This window comes from Sinocyclocheilus rhinocerous, unplaced genomic scaffold (assembly GCF_001515625.1).
Source record: "Sinocyclocheilus rhinocerous isolate Xijiao unplaced genomic scaffold, SAMN03320098_v1.1 scaffold1103, whole genome shotgun sequence".
Taxonomy (NCBI): Eukaryota; Metazoa; Chordata; class Actinopteri; order Cypriniformes; family Cyprinidae; genus Sinocyclocheilus; species Sinocyclocheilus rhinocerous.
The window spans coordinates 68,855-92,103 of NW_015641443.1; the positions used below are offsets into that span (position 1 = coordinate 68,855).

The window sequence follows — 23,249 nt, forward strand, 5'->3', positions numbered from 1 at the left end:
CGACGTGTTTTGATTTTGAAACGTGCAGTGCTCATGTTTATTCAACGAAGTCAAACGGCACAAATAAATCAATGTATGGGAAACACTGGTAATGTATATCGAAATATCGGAAATGTGTTTAAAAATCATATCACCGTTATTGAAAAAAATTATATCGCGATACATATTGATATTGAATTATTGTCCAGCCCTATTTACTAGCACTGTTTTTTTGCAGAAAATTTAATTGTGCATGATAATTTCCCATATTTTCACATTTGAATTACCCTTGCCATCATCTAAAGCTCATTTAAAGTTCATTTTTTAAAAAACAATAATAAACCATAATGTAACAAGCTGCATAAACCAAACAGACTGGATGCCAACCAGAGATGGATGATACAGGGAATGTTTTTACAGTTGGTTGGATAATAGTGTTTCATACTGATTGTATGATGCTAGTTTGTGCTTCCTGACATTAGCTGGCCAATTCCCTAACGCTTATGCTACATGAACTTTTGTGGACAGACAAAACAAGGCCTCATGCCTTGCAAACAAACATAATGTATACTCTAATCAACCAGAATTATGAGCACATATTTGTAATTAGCTGCTCACTCAGAGACTAAAAAAGGCCTCCAGACTGTACGCCAGACCACATTCGGTATGCAAGGCTAAGATTGCAACAAGAATGCAAAATGAGAGAGTATTCCCAATAAAGTGGCAAGGAGGCGGCCTAACCTTGACTGCCCATTTATCTTAGAGACTTAAGCGGAAAAAGCTTTTAACAAGCCCTAAAAGTCTCCATGACCTGATCCATCATGTGCGTCTACAACCGGATTCGTTTTATCACCTGTGACGCCGTTTGTCCCGAATCCCTCAGCAATGAGATTCCAATGTCAACTTCATTAAACTATCCATTATGCATAAAGGTGCAATCTATAAGCACCAACACCAGCGCCGCACTCAAAACACGACATGAATTTGTTAGACGCTTCTTTGCTTACAATGAAACCGATAGGTTTCTAAAAATATCCCCATCTGGCTTTGAAATATTCAGTAAGTGTGGCCAACATCCAAGGCCACTGGGTTAGGGAAGCTTTACACCATATGAGGGGACCGGTGCGCAAAGCTTCATTTTGGAAAGGGGAGGTTGCGTTTATGCATGACAAACCTCGAACGCTATGCTTCATTAGCCTTTTTAGCTGTAGCTAGGAGACAGTGGCATCTTTTAATGAGATTCTTTAAATATAATCCCACAGAAAGCTCTGAATATCAAAGGCTGCAATGGCGATGGGCATTCCTGGCCATATTGCTGCATCAAGCAAATTTGTTTTAAGTATGGTTACATTTATCTTTTTATATGAAAGCTCAACGTGCATAACCCCTCTGAGTGGACTTCATTTCATTTAAAAATGTAATTTCAAGTTAAAGGAAACTTCCAGGTTCAATAAAACTTAAGTTCAATCGACAGAATTTGTGGTGTAAGGTTAATTTATCACAAAATCATCAAAAAATTAAGTTCAATTCGATCCTTGTTTATAAAAAAGACAAAGGAATAAAAATGAGGTAATGGTGAGGCACTTACAATGGTAATTGGGGCCAATTTTGGAGAAAAAGCAGAAATGTGAAGCTAAACACTTTAAACTTGTGTATTAGTTGAGCTGTGAAGTTGTTTAAATCATCCATTTTTGTAGTTTGTTTCAGGGTTTTAAGCCGGTGCGATTCTGGCCACGATTTGGCTTCCTGAGACAAATTTTGCAAATCCTAATTTTGCAAAAATTAGGCCAAAATCTATAGTCTTTGATCACTAGTTTGACACGTTCACTGACAGGCGATAAATGACTTTTGCACTAAAATTTTACCTCAAATGAAATTCTGCCAGTGTCAGAAATTTTAAGGCACAGTCCTGCAATGTAGCTTCTCCTACACTCTTAAAAATAAAGGTGCTTCACGATGCCATAGAAGAACCTTTTTGTCTAAATGGTTCCAAAAAGAACCTTTAACATCTGAAGAAACTTTCTATTTCACAAAATGTTCTTTGTGGCGAGAGAAGGTTCTTCGGATTATAAAAAGGTAAGAAAGAGATGGTTCTTTAAAGAACCTTTGACTGCATGGTTCTTTGTAGAACCAAAAATGGTTCTTCTATGGCATTGCTGTGAAGAACCTTTTAAGCAGCACTTTTATTTTTAAGAGTGTACGACAACGGTCAAATCAAGAAACCAACAGGAACACAGAACCTGATGACATAATGACACCACTTGCTCCACACACATTGTCGTCTTCTTTTTTTCATTTACTTTTTAAGTCAAGCCATGACCAAAATTAATGCTAGAGACTGTTTTTGTTTGCTAGCCACTATGTTAATTCAGCATGTGAATGTGACTCACCGCCACCAAACTTATCACGGATTGATGACGTAAAACTTGAGTCTTCTTGCGCATGTCCATTTCTAACAAATATAGACTTTTAATGTTTACAGATTTGCCACATTCACTTCCAGTGTAATTATCTCACTTTAACCCAAATGTACACTTTTTTTAAGAAACAAAAGGACATGTTGAATTTTTTTTGTGTTGCTGATTATGCTTAACTTGTATTAAACCTATAATATTCCTTATTTTCATTTATCAATCACCCTAAATCTGTTCATATATTCACCAAGACGATAATAATAAAGCCATAGGGGGTCTACTCACTCCAATAAGCGGTGGCAGCTATTGCTTGATTTGCGAGCGTATGCTTTGCTGCTCTTGAAACATGGACGTGCATACATTAAGATTAATTCAGGACCCCTGCTTTACCACTTCATCACTAAAACAAAATACGCCTGGCTAGGGCTGGACAATAATTCAATATCAATATGTATCGCGATATAATTTTTTTCAATAACGGTGATATGATTTTTAAACACATTTCCGATATTTCGATATACATTACCAGTGTTTCCCATACATTGATTTATTTGTGCCGTTTGACTTCGTTGATTAAACATGAGCACTGCACGTTTCAAAATCAAAAAATGTCGCGGGTGTTTTATATAAATGTATCTGTGAAGGGAACCGACTGTCTTCAGAAAAGTTTCAATGACATTTTCATTTTATCTGATAAAGTAGCATTCATGAGCAGAGCTGCTTTGATTACAGCCATTACTGGAGAAACCGCTAGTTTTATCACTCTAAAAGCGCCTCCTGCTAGCAGAGCATGAGTTTTCATTTTAAATAAGCCCGTCTCCAGCAACATTTCCAGTTTTTGTTGTTCAATTTTTTTGTTTTCTGCAGCAACTCGGAGCACTTTTCATACCCTTTTTTCTGGCTGAAGCACATTTGTTTCAATCTATAAGAATAATCAGCCGACACTACCAGTCTAAAGTTTTTTAACAGTAAGATTTTTAATGTTGTTTTTTACAAATTTTTTTTAAGAATTCTCTTCTGCTCACCAAGGCTGCATTTATTTGATCCAAAGTACAGCAAAAACAGTAAAATGTAGAAATATTTTTACTATTTAAAATTGCTTTCTATTTGAATAGATTTTAAAATGTAATTTATTCCTGTGATCATACATAGGTAAATTTTCAGCATCATTACTCCAGTCTTCAGTGTCACATGATCCTTCAGAAATCATTCTAATATGCTGATTTGCTGATTATCAATATTTAAAACAGTTGAGTAAATTTTTTTTTCAGGATTCTTTGATGAATAGAAAGATCCAAAGATCAGCATTTATCTGAAATAAAAAGCTTTTGTAACATTATACACTATTCCATTCAGTATAATTTTTATTATTTTTTGAGGAAAGAAATTATAGAAATTAATACTTTTATTTAGCAAGGATGCTTAAAATTGATCAAAAGTGATGATAAAGGCATTTATAATGTTACAAAAGATTTCTATTTCAGATAAATAGTGTTCATATCGATATCGGAATTATATCGTATCGACCGAAATTAAGAAATATATCGTGATATCAATTTTGGCCATATCGTCCAGCCCTACGCCTGGCTGACAAACAGAGCAATGCACTTAATCTCTGGAGCCAAGCATGGGAAACCAACATTTTTACTGCAAGATACCACATCTCAGAATTCAAGCTTAGCGACATCCTTTCTCATCTTAAATCAAAGAGTATATTAACTGTTCGTGAAGATACTGATATCAGTACATGAGGGATTCCTCTGTCATGTGATCCTCTACGGCAGACTTCTCATAGTGGAGGGATCCTCAACCAACTGATCTAACTTCATTGCAGGGAAGCAGTGAGAGGTGGCTTTACGTCCCAAAACCAGACCCCGTCCTTCTGCTCCTCTCTCTTCTAAGACCCCCAACATGTGGACTACCATCTGTTTGTGCTCTAAGTGGCTGTAAAATGTTTATATTGTGTCGTTATCCTCAGAAAAGCAGGCAAAAGCCACAGGAAAATAATTTGCAAGATTTATTTACTCACATTAATTTGTTTTGGGCTAATCTCATAACTTCATCTCACATTAGTGCGTGTTGTGTTGACTTAAGCAGGCACTAGACCTCCATGGGGCTAAACGCTCTCTTGAGAACTAGCTAAACGAAGAAGCAATTATAAAAAGCCACTGATAACTGTATAAGTAGGAGTTTGTTTTCCGCGTGATCTATGGAAGTGCTCTGGAATTCAATTAGAATTTGATACCACATTGTTTCAATCAACTAACACACCGGAAAAAACAGGGGTTTAACCGCATTAGGCTTCAGATGGTGACCACAACAACTCAAAACGTGTCAAGAGCACTTGGGAAAAGTGCCAGGCTAGAGGAGATATTGATTTGCTGGGCAGACTCACTAAACTTTATTGAGTAAAATAAATCTTAATTTAGAAGCGCTGCAAAATTCAAACAGAAAATCAACTGAGACAACTGTGTGTTAGTAATAAATTAATCCATCAAGACGTTTATAACTTCAAACCATTGTTTCAGGCTAAAACATGAGTCCTCTATCCATATTGCTTTCTCCAGTGAAAAAGTAATCTGGTCTGAATCAAAAGAGAAAGGTGCATGCACAGATCAAGCACCATTTACAAGCAAAAACAGTTCTAGACAAGTATGTCAGTGGATTTTGATGTGAGAGGACAACAGTGGGATGGTCTTTTTCACTGGAGGAAGCAGACTGGTATTTTGACCAGAAGCGATGGTTTAAAATTAAAATGCTTTAAGTAAAACACACTGTTACATTATTAAATGTTTAGTAGCAGTTAAACTGATTCTTTCATCCACAGTAAGAGAGAAAACCATCAACACTTCTGACCAGTACAATAATGCATGATTTGACATGCAGAGATTTATACATAAAAACAGGAAAAATACATTCATAATCATGATAAAGATACTTCATCAGGAGTGACCATACAGCTCTATACAGTACATATCTGAACAGAGAACAAGCTTAGCACAGAAAAAAAAAAATGGCAAAGCCAGTTTTACAATGTTTTGAGTTCAGGTTCAGTGGAATTAAATAATTTGATCCACTTAACATGGCTCGAGCACAAGCATTAAGATTGTTTGCTCTGATGCTTAGGAAAATAACTGTGATCAAGTACAGTGCATTCATGTCAAACAGATTGCTGCTTAATACCATGAAAAGAAGGCAGCAGGCTGGAAACGCTTGTTTTGATATTCTCAGTCAGGAGCTGGCAAACATACACTACAAAAATCAATCAATTTCTTATTCAATATTTTAGTCTTGATTTCCAATAAAAAAAATATGAAGACATGAGGCATGAGACATGATATATATAACAATAGTAGTAATAATAATAATAGTAAATTATTGTTAGAAAATGTCACGTTTTTAATATTGCAGAAAATAACCATTAGTCTTTAAAATCGTATGGATTAATACAAAAATTTAAGAGCATCAGCAGAAAAGCTGCAGTGATTCCGCTGTCAAAACAAAAACATCCAACATTAAGTAAAAAAAAAACAGCGGCCACTCGCCTTACCTTTTTCTTGACAAGAAAGGATCTCTTCCTCCTTTGGATTTGCTACCTGGGTAATGATGGACGTGTTTTCCATGGAAACGGGATTTTATTCCTCCTCAGTCACTTATGTTTTGATAATTTTCAGCTAGCCTGATGCTAGCCAGCTAGCGGTGTGAGTCCAGATGGCAGACGCACCATACACCGCAAACGATCTTACACCAGCGCATCCAAATAAACATACAACACACACTTCACGATCATACAGCGAGCAGTGCGACACGAGATACTCCTGTCAGATGGCGGGAATCGGCGACATCTCAGCCCTCGTGTGATTTGAGGTCTATGGAGATCAGTGACAGAGTGTGTAATAACAAAGAGTCTGATCTGCAGCCGCGCTTTCTCTCCTCTTGTGCGTGCGTGCGTGCGTACATGTGTGTGTTTGTGTGTGATGTACCTAACCATAATTACTGCAGTTACTTTTGATATCAAAACCACCTTTTGGGTGGTTAAAACCTTAATTTTGCCAAATTATTATGATAATTTGGCAAAAAACGTTCATGTAGGTATTTTACAAAAATGTAGCACTATATAAATGAAAACATTAAATAAATAAATGTACTATTTATTTAATCCAATTTTATTTTAACGATTAATTTATAATTTATTGATTATCATTTATTATAATTTATTAATTATATTGTGTCAACTTAAAACGTAATATATGCAATATATGCCCTGCAAAAATAATAGTTTAAATAATTTTTTCGTCGTTTTCTAGAACAAAAAAATACACTATACATATGAAACTATTTCTAGCAAAAAATTAAAAAATAAATTTCTTTAAAACCAATTAAATGTAAAACATTAAGACGTTGTACACTTAAAACAAGAAAAAATAACGAATCTAATTCTTGTTGAATTAAACACATACTTTGTTGTTGCTGTTTTTTTGGTTTTATTTGTTTCTGACTTGAAACAAGTTTGAATCATAATTAATCTTGTTAGCGCTCACTTCCAACAGCATAACTCACATTTCAAACCTAATAACCAGGAATCCTCGCCTATAAAACCATCAGACTTAAAGAATCTAAAAAAGTGGACAGACGCTGAAAACGATATAATCAATAGCACATTAAGTAGGCATCTATGGTTTAAAAGGGAAATGATTTTGCTGAGATACTAAGAGAAATTTCAGAAATGATTTAATGACAGAGAGAGGTGGGAGGGTTACTGAATATTTTATGAAGGTGGGTGTTTGATCTTAATGTTTAATAAGGCAGCCTGTGTGATGCAACCATCACTTCAACTAGTTTTACAGCCTATTTAAATACCTTATCACATTTTCTACTTTCTCTGCTCACTTTTGAAAATAATAATGCATATTAGATAGTATACATATTATAAATAATGTTATAAATAATGTAAATATACATAATGCCAACAGACCATTAAAAGACATATCTTGTGCTTGTTGGTCGATGCTGTTGAGTTGCTAAATTAATTATAGGATTTTTGAAAAAAATCTGTTCTATTTTTACTCAAAATAAAACATTCAAAATACAGAATATTCCTCTGGCCACATTTGGAATAAAAATAGGTTAATAATGGCATATAACTAATAGATGACATTTATATCAATGATATAGAAATGATAGTGTTTACTTAGTAGCGAATGACTTTAAAAAAAATAAACTGATTAACTATTTTACTAGATTATAAACTAGATGAACTATTTAACTTATTGTTATTCCACAGTTGCTAAATATGAGGCACTATTTAAATGTGTGCTTATACTGACATCTTGTGGTCGAACAGTAAAGTGTTAATCGAGTAATTACTACTGATCTATAAATAGAGAATGCTAATGTCAATGATAATCACATGTTTTACTTATTTTATCTAGTACACGTTTTCTTTGATTTATTGTTGGGAAGGGTACATCATGAACATTTATTTCATTATTACATTTTGGCTGCTATAGTCTCAGTGAAACCTTGACAGCTCCTGACACACATATTGATATCTAGAATCATAACACTGTTAACAGTAATATCCTGAACTTCTCAGGTTTTGAACTCTACACTATTAATTATTGGGTGCAATGTATTAGCTGCACTCCATCATAGTGAAGTTCTCAATGTTCTGCTACCACACTGATAAAGTTTATACATTTTAAATGGACATACATATATATAATTTTTTTTTTTATTCAATCATAGCCAAGAACTGAGTAGCAATTTTTATCTTTATGTCCCTCCTGTTTCCCTTTACTTTACATTTCCAGACTGAGCACAGGAAGCAGTGGGAACCACAGGAAATTACAGCAGAGCTTGGACCTACTATGCAGAGCCTGGTCAACGTGGGTCGGTCCTGAGCCATGCAATGAACTAAAACTAGACTTATGAACTTTCAATAACTAGAATTAGAAACTTTCGATGTTTCTTTTCTTTTTTATTTTGAGACTGGAGGTTAACAAACATCAGAAAAAATGTTTGTTTGCTACAGGATTTAGGTACCTGCAACAGTGAATTCTGCAGTGAATTACTTGTAAATAGAAGAAGCTGACCAGGTGTTATTTGAAATAAAAAATCAGTACTATAACAGTACTAATAATAGTCATGCATAACTACAACTACAAATTAAGTCAATTGTCAAGAACTGACTTTATTTCTTGAGTGCCCAGTCACTGATATCATTTGAATTAGGCCCAAATCCACTGTTCTTCTAGTTTCAGAACAATGGAGTGATTATTTTCTTGTTTTGAAGTTATATTATGTAGCTGTATTTTGAATGTTTTTAATGTGTTTAATTTATTGTAATGTATGATATTTATTGTAATATATGATGTATTATACAGTGTTACAAATTATTTATCATCAATTGTTACTTTTAAAAGCATTACTGTTTATTTATTTATCATTCATTCATTCATTCATTCACAAGGTGTGGAATTCAATAATGGATTCATAATTAATAACACATTATATAATTATTATTTATAAAAAAAAATTCATGTGGTGGTACATGTTTATTTATTTATTTACTTACCCACCCACCCAATATGGGGACTTCAAGAAATCAAGATAAATACATTAAAAATACTACAGAATATTTAATAATACAAGAAGCACTTTATTTTTACTTCGTTCTTTTATTATTATCCCGCACGTTTTATTGCGAAATGTATTTATTTATTTGCACTATATCTAATGACAATCTTAGAGTAAAACAGAGATTGTGACGAATCTGCCATTTTTCAATTTAACTCTATTCCAAATATACAAAACAAATGGCGAAAGTACCGAACTGAATCCCCGCCGTCACTTACTCATTTCTGGGGATTTCATCATTCAGTTCCGCGGTGTGGCTGCTCCTCCTCTCGGTCCATGCTGTCTCTGCGGAGCGCAACATCAGCACTCCTGCTCAGGACCGGTACACAGATCGCCACCGTCCGCGCGGTTCCGAGGGTCCGATCCAGTCCCATACGCCTGTGTGGTTCCCCTCCGATCAGAGCGCTCTTCCTGTCGGGCTGTTTGTGCAAGAAGAAGAAGAGAAGCGCGTGGCTGGAGATGACGGAAGGACAGAATATGGATGGCAGTATTGAAGAGGTTCTGGCTCCATTGAGGCTAGCAGTGAAGGAGCAGGTAACACGATTATGAAAGACAATAACAAGCATATAAAATGTGCTGTATTATTGTTTCACAGAGCCATGCATTGCATTAAACACCTATTTGCTTTTTATACGAACAGTTGATTTAGGAATGAAATGTGTCTCTTTAAATTATGCAAAGCAGTTTAAATGGCTTGTTATGAAAAACTACATAATGCATTTTTGCTAAAGTGATGTTTTTAGGAAATATGACAGGGTGGTGGCGTTATTATGAGTTTATACCGCTGGATGATTCAGTCTGTCAGTGCCACGTTTGATACGAGTCGTTCTGACATACAGTGCAGAAACCAATGGAGACTGAGGGTGGAGGAAATCACACACAGTTAAAACGAAACTCGACTTGTTTCTGGGAAATGTTGATGGATGCATTTGTATTCTAATATATAGGAGTCATAATAATAAACAGAGCATTTTGTGTTGTTTATTTTTCCATAGGGGGATCTTGTGCGTAAACTGAAGGCAGAAAACGCTCCTGAAGTAGATGTCAATAAGGCCGTAGCAGAACTGAAAGCTCGCAAGAGAATCCTTGAGGCCAAGGTGAGAAATGTTATTGTCATTTACGTTACATGGAGATGCCGTTAAAAATGAAATGTGTCGTTTTAATGTTAAATACTTTCTCTTGTCTCAGTTTAATATAAACAACTATGGAATGCAACAGTGCCCGCCTACTTTTCCAGGAGTAGCTTATTTCCATTCGTATTTCCCATAGGGATTTTTTAAAAGTCTTTGTTAAAGCTTTATCACCTATAAACCAAGCCAACCAGCAAAGAGAGAAATCACAACATTACAAACTTTGATTTGAATCAAAATGAGAAGAAAAAAATCAGACAAAATGAAAATCAAGCTTCAAAGATGTGTATCATATATAGAAACTATTTATTTTAAATTTATATATGTATGCACAACATAAATAAGTTGAAATGATGTGGGCACATTAGATCTTTATTGGTTTACGAGTTGTGGAAAAAATTAATGGGATTTCTTTATCTCCTTTAATCTCCGGAACCTGACTGTTACACGCTATAGGTCTGCCAACAGCTATACTAGTTCAACCAATTGAGTGTATTTGGGGGCGGGACTGGTCGTTTGACCAACCATACTGGTTGGTGGGAGTGTTCTGGAAACCTGTTTGAAAACAGCCATTATTTTTTACAGTTCTGTTTGATTATGCTAGTAGTGCAAACACATTAAACACTTTTTAAATACCAGAAGACTTACTAAAGTAACTTTTAGTAAATTTAGTTTTGTATATCCTATCAGAATGATTTACATAATCCATTTGACTTTTTTCCATTTTGCAGGAGCTTGCCTTACAGCCCAAAGATGACATTGTGGACCGAACCAAGATGGAAGACACTCTAAAAAGACGTTTCTTTTACGATCAGGCATTTGCTATCTATGGTGGTGAGTGTTTTTGGTGTTTGTTATTTTTCATATAAATATTTTAACAGCTTCGTTTTAGCTTTATTCTGAATTTTAAAGGTTAGTCTTAACAAAATTGTACTGAACAACTACTCATAAAAGTAATTAAGGTTGGCTTGTGCAACTAATAGTATGCTTTGTTTGTGTGTGTGTGAAAAAGGTGTGAGTGGGCTGTATGACTTTGGGCCGGTCGGATGTGCTCTGAAGAACAACATTCTCCAGGTCTGGAGGCAGCACTTCATCCAGGAGGAGCAGATTCTGGAGATCGACTGCACCATGCTTACACCAGAACCCGTTCTGAAGTGAGCATGCATCTGGCTATTCTCTATTGAATCTGTTCAAAATCTCTGGAACTCTTACTCAGTGCTTTTGTTGCGTTTCAGGACATCAGGGCATGTGGATAAGTTTGCAGACTACATGGTCAAGGATGTCAAGAACGGAGAGTGTTTCCGTGCTGACCACCTCCTTAAAGGTTTGTCATGGTTTCTTATAGTAAGAACCGCTCCAGTAGTACTGTATAATTTGAATGCATTGAGCCATCCTCTGATGTGACTCCATGGATGCTGTAGATGTTCAGGAGTAAAAGAAAACAATGGGATCTGTAAGAATCACAAAGGCTTTAATAGGCGTCCAACCAGACTCCATGATTTGTAGACCACCAACGTGACTGAAATGAATAAGTTCTTTATTTAAGCTAAATCTAGTCTGCTTAAAGTTGCCAAAATTAACTTGTTTGCAAAAAACAGACTGAAAATATTGATGAGGCATATACAATATTTTTGTCTAGTAAAATGTTCTAGAATGATGATAATAACCCTTCCTCCTTATACCATTTAGTTCAAGGTGGTATAAAATAAAGTCTATTAGCTTAAAAAGAAATTTAATAGAAAAAAGTTATTTCGTTAAGTATGTTATTAGTACGTTTTTTCTTATGTTAATACAGTAATAGCAGTACCAGGAGTACAAACTTTGTATTTCCATTATTAAAATTAAATGAAATAAATAATAAAATGCTTGCAATGTTTTTGTTTTTAGCTCATCTTCAGAAATTAATGAGTGACAAAAAATGTACGGCAGAAAAGAAAACCGAGATGGAGGGTGTCATCACCCAGGTATGTCTCTCTGATGCAATGCTAAATTTATAACTAGCTTTTATAAGCTGAACTTGGTGTGCGAAAGGAGTATTTGATGCAATAAGGACCATACACACCAAGAACGATATCTATAAAACAAACCGGTTTTATAATCGTTGATTACAAGACAGAAACTATATTGTTTTTTTCAGCTGATGAACGATAAACAACATTGATAGCCAAAAGAATTCACTTTATTTTAATAAGCTTGAGCATCTAAAGTTGCAGATGACATAACTGCAGCATTATCCATTGATGTGGACACTAAAATAGTTATAGTTGTCGTTTTTGGTGTGAGCGGGCCTTTACTGTTTAGTAAAATTACTGAGTAGTAATGGGTTTACTCTACTTTTTTCAGATGGATAACTACACTCAGCAGGAGTTGGCAGATTTGTTTGTGCAATACAATGTCAAGTCTCCCAGTACAGGAAATGATCTCACACCTCCCATCTCATTCAACCTGATGTTCCAGACCTCCATTGGGCCTGGGGGCAACATGCAAGGGTAAGTAAAGTGTCTGCTAAATGACTAAATGTAAATGTAATGTAAATTGGACACCACCAGACTACATGCTCTCATTTTAAAATATCCAAAGTAAGAAAAAGGATGCTTTACTCTTGGGGCTACATTATTTCCATAGCTATTTGAGGCCAGAAACTGCTCAGGGAATCTTCCTCAACTTCAAACGTCTTTTGGAGTTCAACCAGGGAAAGCTTCCATTTGCTGCTGCCCAGATCGGAAACTCCTTCAGGAATGAGATCTCTCCTCGCTCTGGCTTGATTCGTGTCAGGTGCAGATTATGATTTCCTTTTGAACATTTGGTTATTTGGGTGTCGCATACAAGTGTTTCCATTACGATTTTTAAAATGTACTGAAGTGAATATTTCTCCCCATAGAGAGTTTACAATGGCTGAGATCGAGCACTTTGTAGATCCGAATGAGAAGGTTCATTCCAAGTTCTCCAATGTTGCTGATCTGGAGATCATGCTTTACTCGTCCAAAGCACAGACTAGTGGGCAATCTGCTCAGATTATGAGGCTGGGTGATGCAGTGGAGCAGGTCAGAGAAGATCTAATTTATGATGTATTGATTATAATTAACACATCGGTTGTAGTAACAGACTTTTGTATTGTGTAGGGCATCATCAACAACTCCGTCTTGGGCTACTTCATTGGAAGGATCTACCTTTATTTGATCAAAGTTGGTGTGGCGAAGGACAGGCTTCGTTTCCGTCAGCACATGGACAATGAGATGGCCCACTATGCCTGTGACTGCTGGGACGCTGAGACCAAAACCTCTTATGTACGTTCAGTGTTTGCTTGAGGACCTTCTAATTTCACCTGTCTCATAGATTAGGTGTTCATTTGTGTGTTTCTTCATACTGTTTTTTAGGGGTGGATTGAGATCGTGGGGTGTGCTGATCGCTCATGTTATGATCTTTTGTGCCACGCACGGGCCACCAAAGTCCCTCTGGTTGCTGAGAAACCCTTAAAGGAACCCATATCCTTCAACGTTCTGCAGATCTTAATAACTACAATTATCAAAGCATTTGATTGGGATCTGAACTCTCTCAGCACAGGATGTTAGTTCTCTTTGTCCTCAGTTACTTTCCTTAACTGCTTCACACAAAGTTGTAAATGTTGTCCAGTTCGAGCCAAACAAAGGAGCCATCGGCAAAGCTTACAAGAAGGATGCCAAGCTTGCAATGGAGTACCTGGCCATCTGTGATGAATGCTATATCACAGAACAGGAGAAACTCCTCAACGAGAATGGGTGAGTATCATCAAGAAGAGCATTCAAAATTTTTAATGCCAGTGACCCCCAAATATGAAGCAATATCATAAGAGTTTTAACCAATAGTCAGAGCTAAAATAGGTATTTTTCTCAGTCCATAGTGCCCACCAATGTTATTCTGTTCATTTACTGGTTTCCTCTCTCAATGCAGTGAGTTCACCATTGAGACTGAGGGCAAGACTTTCAAACTCACCAAGGACATGGTCAACATCAAGAGGTTCCAGAAGACCCTGCATGGTAAGAGGCAGAAGCTACGATTTTAATGTCAACATAAGAATATGTAAGGGATTTTAATGAACTTCTCTTTCTCCACAGTTGAGGAGGTTGTTCCTAATGTAATCGAACCCTCCTTTGGCATCGGGAGAATCATGTACTCCATCTTTGAGCACACATTCCGTATCAGGGAGGGTGACGAACAAAGAACGGTAAATGCAGTATGCTGTAATATTATGTAATTAATACTTTTTATGTTTGTCTTGCTTTATGAAGTTTACTTCTTTCTCTTCAGTATTTCAGCTTCCCTGCCACAGTTGCACCATATAAATGCTCCGTCCTTCCATTGAGCCAAAATCAGGAATTTATGCCATTTGTTCGAGAATTATGTGAGTAGTACAACTCTACTATTACTTATAAAAATGTATAGATACTATCCAAATAATAATGCGCAATTAATGCTTTCCTCTACAGCTGAAGCCCTGACCAGGAACGGTGTCTCCCACAAGGTGGATGATTCCTCAGGATCTATTGGCAGACGCTACGCCAGAACGGATGAGATTGGTGTGGCATTCGGTATCACCATTGATTTTGACACGGTTAATAAGACGCCCCACACGGCCACACTGAGAGACCGTGACTCCATGAGGCAGATCAGGGCTGAGGTAAAGCAGTTATGTGTCTTCAATTCATTCACCGAGGCAGCGTGTTGACTATTTTTCTGAGATATATATGTTTATTTACAGGTTAGTGAATTGCCCGAAATCGTTCGTGACCTGGCCAATGGTGCAATCACATGGGCAGAAGTGGAAAGCAAGTACCCGATCTTTGAAGGCCAGGAGACGAGCAAAAAGGAAACTGTGGAAGAGTAGACTGTCTGTTTGTCTATCTCATCTGCCTTTTCACTGGAGGCAGACAATGGACATTTTTACATTTATAGGATCAAAATTATGGCAATTATAATATACAAGCAATCAATGTACACCAGATGTTCACACAACTGGAACCACTGTAATAAAGTACTCCTTTAAAATTCAAGGAAGCTCTGCAAGGACCTAAGGATGACTAATTAGGTTACTGTACTAGTAAAAGGATTTCACCATTCCTGTCCATGGGTTGATAAATGAAGATATAAATCACATGTATGGTCAAATAAATCAAACCAGCACTTTCTGGACCTATAACAGTGTGTTGATTCCGTTATTGTTTGTTTTTTTTGATTGTGTTCAGTATGTTGGCCACATGGGGGCGTAACACCTGCCAGTTGTTTTTCCACGACTTCAACATTTTTGACATTCTTGTCCAAAGCCGCTTTTCCACCGAAATTACCTGGAACAATTTGTCCCAGGAACTTTTTTTCCCCCAAGCCCTGTTGCTGTCTGCGTTTCCATCGCGGTCTAAAGTACCGTGACGAATAGGCAAATAGTCTGGTGACGTAGGTCAAGCGCGCGTTTCGGACTTGCACCCTCGGTAGTTCGGACTTTGCGAGTTCGACTCGGGAGTGTGAACTCCCGCGGACGGGATGACGCAAGTCCGGTAATTCTGCAAACAGCAGCGTACTAGATAACGTCAATCAGCTCGCCTTGGCTACTGCAATTTTCCTCACTGTATATTTACAATAAGACGAAATATGATATCAAACACTGCCTCCTTTCGTTTTCATTTAAACATATTAATAGCCGCAGAAATGTAGTTCAGGGACATGTGTATATAGCCTACATTACAATGAAACGAAATATTATATCAAACAGTATTGCCTCTTTTTATTTTAATTTTAACATATTAATAGATTAATTGAATAAAAAACAAAGATTACCTGTTATATTTACCCAAAACGAATTATATTTTATGTTTAAAGAGACATCAGAGCCAGCGGCAAATGTCAGAAGGCCTAACGTAGCCGAGTCGAGACTGCTCTCGTCGGGAAACATGAGCACTGAGCGCCCGCTGATCGCGGTTGAAATCACAATGCTGCGTGAACTCAACCAATCAGCATGGTTAGCACCCAAGTCCCGCCCCCGAAAGTTCCGGACCTTTGAAAAAGTACTACCTCGCGAGCAGGGACTTTTTTTCTGAGGGGCAATTTTTTTACCCCTCAGGAACTTTATTTAGATCCTGGTTCCTGTGGTGGAAACACACCGAGTACCGGACCCAAAGTCCCTAGTTTCTGGGTAAAGTTCCTGCGGTCAATATTCTAAGCCTCCCCAATTCAGACTATTATAGGCTAGTTTTTAAATGTTTTTATTAACAGAAACCGGGAGCATTGATATATTAATTAACTAATTATTTTTGTGCATTACGTTTCAAGAACTATGTTCTTAATTTAAAAAAATAGTGTGTGGGGTATTTAATTTATTATTATTTTAATAGAAATACATTTTGATTTCGATATTGATTTGCATGGGATTTTGTTAGCACTTTATATTAAAGTTTGACTTTTTTAATATTTAAAAAAAAAATCAATACACTGAAAAACTATTTGGTTTGGAAACAATTTTCACTCAAATTGCTAGTAAATTCATTACAAATGGGAAAGTAGCACAATGAATTAAACTTGAAATTTTGACGTAGAAAGGCTTAAATAGTATTTTCTTGTAAAATGCACTCTAATAATCTTTGTTTTATTTACAACTTCAATTTTGTATTTACAACAAATATTTTTTTAGTGTACTTTTTGTCATCTTGAGGCCGCCTTTGAAGATCGCTAACACCCCCTAGTGTGCCCCGGCCCTCTTTTTGAGAACCACTAGTTTAACAGTTAATGATTTTAATGGTTCTCAGGTCAAAGCTTGTTGATGAGGATTGACCTAGAGGGGCTGATCTATATTCAGACATGTTAATAATATTTAAGCCCGGAATATTAACATGTGACATTGTTCTGCTTACAAACTAAACTGCTGATCTGTCAGGACTGACTAATTCAAATCATCAAGGCTAAATACAGTATTTCAGGTATTTTTAATATGGTATGCATAGACAGTGGCTTCATTTAGAACTGGAAATTTTGCTAATATGAATTGTTTTCTTGTATTTTTGAAGGGTGTTTATTCAGGTTAGAAAATGGTGCCCCAGTCTAAATTGTCATCCAAAAACAGCATTGATCCTGACAGAAACAGGTGTGGTAGAGTGTGAATGTATGCCAGGGCTCCTGGCTTTTCTTAAAGGCTGCTAAAGAGCTAATGGCCTAAAATACATGTAAGTTATATTAGGGGACTGCAATAGTCCAATCTATTATGAGTCCATTCATCTAACCATGTAAAAAATAATGTACTGATAAGTGGATTCTCTGTTGGTATCTGAGTAACACAACTGCATATTACTACAGTAAAAGCACTTATAAACGATTTGTCCCACAGAGATTTGTCCAAGATCTTTATATAGCTTGTATTATCTCATGGCTTATCTCATAGACTGGACTACCAGTATTATTTAACATGCCTGCTCTCAATGACCCTTGACCTCTCTAAGGTTTGTTTTTTTTTGTATGTGGATAATAGAATATAGCTGCCTCTCTGAGACATGTCTCTTTCGATGCTTTCTCCCCTTTCTCAACCAATGTTTTTTCTTCTAAGTAAGCACATTATACTACTTTATCAGGTAAGTGTTTTAATTTTTTATATTTTTATTTGATTTTGTTTTATTATTGATTCATATTTGTATATTTACACTTTTTGTTCTAACCCTTCTTCTATTTCATATGTAGGACATTCAGTATGCAAGCAATGGAGTTTCAAGCCTATTTCTATTGATACAACATGGCACAATGGACCCGCCCCCTATGGGCTGCTTCAGACGAATATAAATACATCTCCCATTCACCTTTAACTGTCCGCAACTGCCCAACAGGCAGTTTGTGCACCCAACTGACACTTTGTAGAAACCTGTTATTTACCTGATCTTTTCTTTACATTATTGCCAGTATTTTAAGTTCAAGTGGATTTTTCAGTATTTGGGTTACGGTGGAATTGCTGTGCTCAAGGTTAGTACAACAGGTGTTTCTAAAATCAGCTTGGCAGCATGACCCGCTAACATTTAAATCAAATATTGATCAAAATAGTTGAACTAATAAGCTGGTAACTTACCTGCATGGTTCCTCTCTCAATAACAAACGTCACAATAATGCAGACCAGATTGGTGTTTGACTACACACCTTTAAATCACCTGAGAAGAGAAACAGACAAAAGAATCATCTGCTGGTTAAAAAAGATAAAAGATTTGGCTGTAATGTAAAAATGATATTTTAGTGTGATGCTTCAGTCAATACAATGAAAGCAGAAAATAGCCCAGCTAAAAATAGCAAGAGCTCACATAGTGTAGATGCTTCCTGCTCACACAATCCAAATCATTGGAAACTTCTGCCCTGCCCACAAAGTTCAAATTGTTTTCAGTTCATCTATTTATTTATTTTTTGTTAGAAAGTGTCAAACTTATAATTCCTATTGCAATGACTGGTGCCATTTTTATTAATGCAATTTAACTCTTTATCCAAAGAGGCTTAGAGTACATTTACAGCATACATTTTCTCAGTTCCTTTGCTCCCTTGGAAGCGAACCTATGACCTTGGTGTTGCTAGCGCCATGTTCTACAAGTTGAGCTACAGTAACACTACAATATTGCTTTCATCCCATAGTAGTTTATCCATTACCAAGTTGTATTTTTAGCAGGATCCTAATCGTTCATTGGCTGTCTTGATTGGAAAATATTTTAATGACCAAATTTGACACCAGATTTGTATTCATTCAAACTCTCGTAGGTTGTCCTGCACACAATGGGGGTCAAAGCAGCTCTTCCGAGGTACGAGCTCTACTGTTATAATGTAGTGCTGTGTATGGCAATGCTCTGGGCTGCCAGATGGATATTTGATGTATCCAGCTGTAAGTATAAATCAACACATGCACACTGTTCTGATGTGACCCTGAAATGTTGTCACTGTACAGATAATGTTTCTAGAGTGGTTCCTGTGAGGCTTTTACCATTTTACATCCACTTGAGCTCTTTTTCTCACTCACAAACATCGCATTAGAGCACAAAAATAGTACTACTGTATATTGTATGAGGAAAAAGACAGCGCAGTGATCCGCTAACCTCAGAAAGCTATGCAAAGTACGCAGCAGGGATCATATGTCAGTATTAATACACCAAAGAATGAATGACTGAAACAGAGTGACAGAGAAGAGAAAGAGGTATTATTATGGGTTTGTGACAAAAGCTACCAAATGTTCATTGAATATACAGTAATAATTGAATATAGTTTTTTTCCCCCCCATATAATATACACATCTATTAATGAAAATATTTATTGAAGATTTTAAGTTAATATTTAAATAATTTAACAATAGGTTGGAATGTTCACGGGTATGTAAAATATTTCATCTTTTTAACTATATTTTAATTAGTGCTGTCAAACGATTAATCACATCCAAATTAAAAGTTTTTGTTTACATAATATATGTGTGTGTGCGCGCTGTGTATATTTATTACGTACATATAAATACACACATACAGTATATATTTAGAAAATATGTATATATTTATATTCATACATTTTTTTCTTAAATATATTCATACATGTTATATATACCCAATAAATATACACAGTACACACTCATATATTATGTAAATAAAAACTTTTATTTTGGATGCGATTAATCGCGATTAATCATTTGACAGCACTCATTTTTAGTAAATGCTTTATTTTGTGTTAGTTTATTTTGCAATTATTCATTTGTTTTACATTTTTATGATTTAATTATTAGCTTTCGTTTTCTAATTTCCTCATCAACCCTAGTTTGGGGAACCTGCTTTAAATGAATAAATTTGATCATATTTATTAATGAATAGAGCATTAATTGTCTCATGATTATCTATATCCAGCAAATTCCAACAGAAAAACCTTCAAGACCAGTGTTCAGCCAGGATGGTATTACTCTGGCAGAAAAATGGTGAGATTTTGTCAGTATAATTTCACATTATGGTTATATCTAAAATTGTGGTAATTGACTCGGATCGATTCATGTCACACTGTAGGATACGGCTGATGTTGAGTGGATGATGTGGTTCTCTACGTTTCGAGAGCATATCATCTTTGCACTCTCAGGTCATGTGATCTTTGCCAAGATCTGCTCGTTGCTGGCTCTGCAGGTGCCTCTTGAAAGTCCAAACAAATCTATATTATATGTGACTTAATGAATGAAGGTATGACTCTATATGGCCTACCTGAGATGCTCATTCTCTCATGTTCTCTCATCTCACAGTACAGATCTCTGGTGTTCATGGTGTATGGTATGCTGGCGGTTTTCACCAGTATGGGCTGGGCCTACGTCACGCTCATCCTCTCTCACTGTGTGCTGCTCTACAGCATCTCTCTGGTCAAGCTCAGGTGGCTCTGCTTCGTTGCTGGACTCATTACACTGGCCACTTTTAAAATGGAGCCCTTCATTTCCTGGCAGGTATGTGTCTGACACTCTGAAAATGTAAAAAGTGCTACAGTAAAACAAAACAACAACAACAACAAAAAAACATGGATCATTTTCATAAGTAATAACTATTTATGATTATGTTCATTTGTGATGGCTCATCTTTCAGGCAGGGTTTGTGACTGGCAATTTTGAGCTGCGTCCTCTTCTGTTCTACGGCGGCTGTGGATTCACCATCATGCGCTCTATGAGTTTCGCTCTGGAGAACTGTGAGAAGAAAGATGGAAACTACAGCATCCTGGAGCTTCTCAAGTACAACTTCTACCTTCCCTTCTTTTACTTTGGACCCATCATGACCTTCGACAAGTTCTACATTCAGGTTCGTAACTAAATGAACTGAATGAAATTATGGTTTGATTATATGGACTGTGATTTTATAGCATTGCCCTCTGACCCCGGCAGGCCAATAACCCCAACCTGACAAGGAAGGATGGAGAGATGTGGAACATTTCCCTTCAGGGCCTGCTACACCTGGGGGTTATTATGATAGTGGCAGTCCTCCTACACTTCATGTACATTCTGACCATACCTAGTGACATGAAGCTCCTTAAAAATATCTCAGACTGGGCCCTTGGTATGTATGTGTTTACTTGTATTCGCTAATCAATGTCAAAAGACTACAATAGTCTTTCTCTTCTTTGACCATGCAGCTGGATTGGCTTATTTAAATCTGGTGTATGATTGGGTGAAAGCAGCAGTGATGTTTGGAGTGATAAACACAATATCAAGACTGGATCATCTGGACCCTCCCAAACCACCAAAATGCATTACAATGCTTTATGTGTTCTCTGAGACGTGAGTGAGCTAATTGGTCATTCTATGTTTTCTTGTTTCTTTATTCTAAAAGTTATAATAAAATAGATTTCGATGTAATCAGTCAAATTAAACAGTATTGATAATTCTAAAAATAATGAAAATTTTTTTTTCTTTTTACAGACACTTTGATCGAGGAATAAATGATTTTCTCTGCAAGTATGACTGACATGGTTACTTTTATTAGACTTTTAACCAACACAATGCTGTTTCAAGTACTAGTATTTTAACAAAGAATGCTGTCATCTTTACAGGTATGTTTATAACTATCTCGGTGGGAAGCATGACAATGTTTTGGATGAGCTGATAGCCTCTCTGTGCACGTTTGGCATCGCAGCGCTCTGGCTGGGACCAGGCTGGGTGGTTTTCATCTGGGCTTTCTTAAACTGCTTTGGCCGTAATTTTGAATTGTGGACCGCCAAGTTCTTCACCATGGAACCTTTTATTTCTATTGAGGTAAGTTAAAGAAAGATGACCAGCAATAATTTGCTGGATTTTCTACTCATGTACTGTAACATGGATGCTCCAGTGCACTCTCTAGTGGTTAAATGATAAATTACTGCTGCTAAAAATGTTCTCTAGAGCGCTCTCTAGTGGTTAAATGTCAAGTTGCTGGTAATATAAGCAATAATCTCATCTAGAAATCTTTCCTTCCACCCACAGATGGCGATATCAGAATCTATGTCACGCAGGATCAGGGTTGTGTTTAATACCTTCAACTTCTGGACAATTGTCCTTTACAATGTCCTGGCCCTGAACAGTCTTGAATTTGCCAACCTAGTTGCCAAGAGACTGTTACTGAAAGGTGAAGTACTGGTGATATTTGAGCGATTTAAATGCATTTTAAAATCCAAAAGATTTTATGTAATTGTTATTGTAAGGTTAAAAATGTATATATATATATATATATATACATATATATATATATTTATGTTCTTTCCTTGTTATTTCAAAAATATATTATTCTTAAATCAAACCATATATTGTTTCTCAGGCTTCCCCTTCACCACCGTCACTGTGATGTTCGTTACCTACTGCTTGATTCAGCTGATTAAGGAAAGGGAAAGAAGACAGGCTTTGATTGATGATCCAGACCCAATCCCCCCTCCAGCGCCCGCTCCTGCACCCACAGCTGCACCCACTCCCACAGATCCCAGCACCACCCAGACAGACGCTGCTGCTGCCACCCAGCCTGTGGACCCAAACAAGCAAAAGGCAGAGTAGAGATTACACATGATTGCTTACATTTTGATGAAACCTGACTGGTTTACTTACACATTTTGTGTCTTCTTATGAATTCTGGAGACAATGATAATCTAGAAATATGGAGAAAAATGTTTTATTGACATTACTGTAAGAAAAGAGTCATGCGAAACAGCTATTTAAATTTTTACAGATTTTTTCAACATTACAGACTTTACTCTCATTGGCTATTTTTTAAATTAGTGGCAGTTTTACATGTGTAAAAGAGTTTCAGTATGTGATTTGTTGTTAAAATCCTAGAGGATGGATTTTATTACTACAAATTTTATAACAGTTTTAATTAAAATGAAATACAAATATTCAGTGTTCATATCTATACATAATATATATAACTAATATGTACTTTAATATAATGTACTAACAATCACAAAGACTGTTTTCTGAATTTGTGATATGCATTAAAGTAATCTTCATTAGTGACTATATGTGTATGTCTTTTTGTCACCTTGCTAAGTTGTTTTTTATGTTCTTTTTTTGGGAACTTCATTCAGGTTTCAAATTTCTGCAAATAAGGGAATGGCAAAGTTGTAATTGACAGAGATC

The 23,249-nt window shown here is 36.3% G+C and overlaps 3 protein-coding genes across 4 annotated transcripts in view; 2 read left to right on the forward strand and 1 right to left on the reverse strand.

Annotated features, from left to right (window-relative positions):
• The window catches only part of ctdspla (CTD (carboxy-terminal domain, RNA polymerase II, polypeptide A) small phosphatase-like a), a 46,413-nt gene extending 40,053 nt beyond the window's left edge, over window positions 1–6,360 (reverse strand). Inside the window, exon 1 of the mRNA XM_016571589.1 lies at window positions 5,944–6,360. Within this exon, the coding sequence (XP_016427075.1) occupies window positions 5,944–6,016 (73 nt within the window). The 5' untranslated portion in view covers window positions 6,017–6,360. The remainder of the gene's footprint in view (window positions 1–5,943) is intronic.
• Window positions 6,105–15,338, forward strand: LOC107754935 (glycine--tRNA ligase-like). Its single transcript, XM_016571577.1, has 19 exons — window positions 6,105–6,248; window positions 8,207–8,281; window positions 9,222–9,566; window positions 10,028–10,129; window positions 10,894–10,996; window positions 11,175–11,316; window positions 11,398–11,486; window positions 12,050–12,126; window positions 12,506–12,651; window positions 12,788–12,937; window positions 13,044–13,206; window positions 13,285–13,449; window positions 13,540–13,647; window positions 13,775–13,920; window positions 14,093–14,178; window positions 14,257–14,366; window positions 14,450–14,543; window positions 14,629–14,819; window positions 14,901–15,338. Exons 1-19 carry the CDS (start codon window positions 6,105–6,107, stop codon window positions 15,024–15,026), a joined length of 2,562 nt encoding a protein of 853 aa, XP_016427063.1. The 3' UTR covers window positions 15,027–15,338.
• A 2,654-nt stretch (window positions 15,339–17,992) lies between these two features.
• Window positions 17,993–22,816, forward strand: hhatlb (hedgehog acyltransferase like, b). 2 transcript variants are annotated; one of them, XM_016571591.1, is made up of 12 exons: window positions 17,993–18,133; window positions 18,908–19,028; window positions 20,029–20,096; window positions 20,182–20,295; window positions 20,409–20,603; window positions 20,740–20,949; window positions 21,033–21,204; window positions 21,281–21,425; window positions 21,567–21,602; window positions 21,698–21,899; window positions 22,107–22,248; window positions 22,438–22,816. In XM_016571591.1, the coding sequence occupies exons 2-12, from the start codon at window positions 18,923–18,925 to the stop codon at window positions 22,665–22,667; spliced, it is 1,620 nt and encodes a 539-aa protein (XP_016427077.1). In that variant the 5' UTR covers window positions 17,993–18,133; window positions 18,908–18,922; the 3' UTR covers window positions 22,668–22,816. The 2 variants fall into 2 exon arrangements, with proteins under 2 accessions (XP_016427077.1, XP_016427078.1); XM_016571592.1 differs by lacking the exons at window positions 17,993–18,133; window positions 20,029–20,096 and having other exon boundaries at window positions 18,944–19,028.
• Window positions 22,817–23,249: the final 433 nt, after the last annotated feature.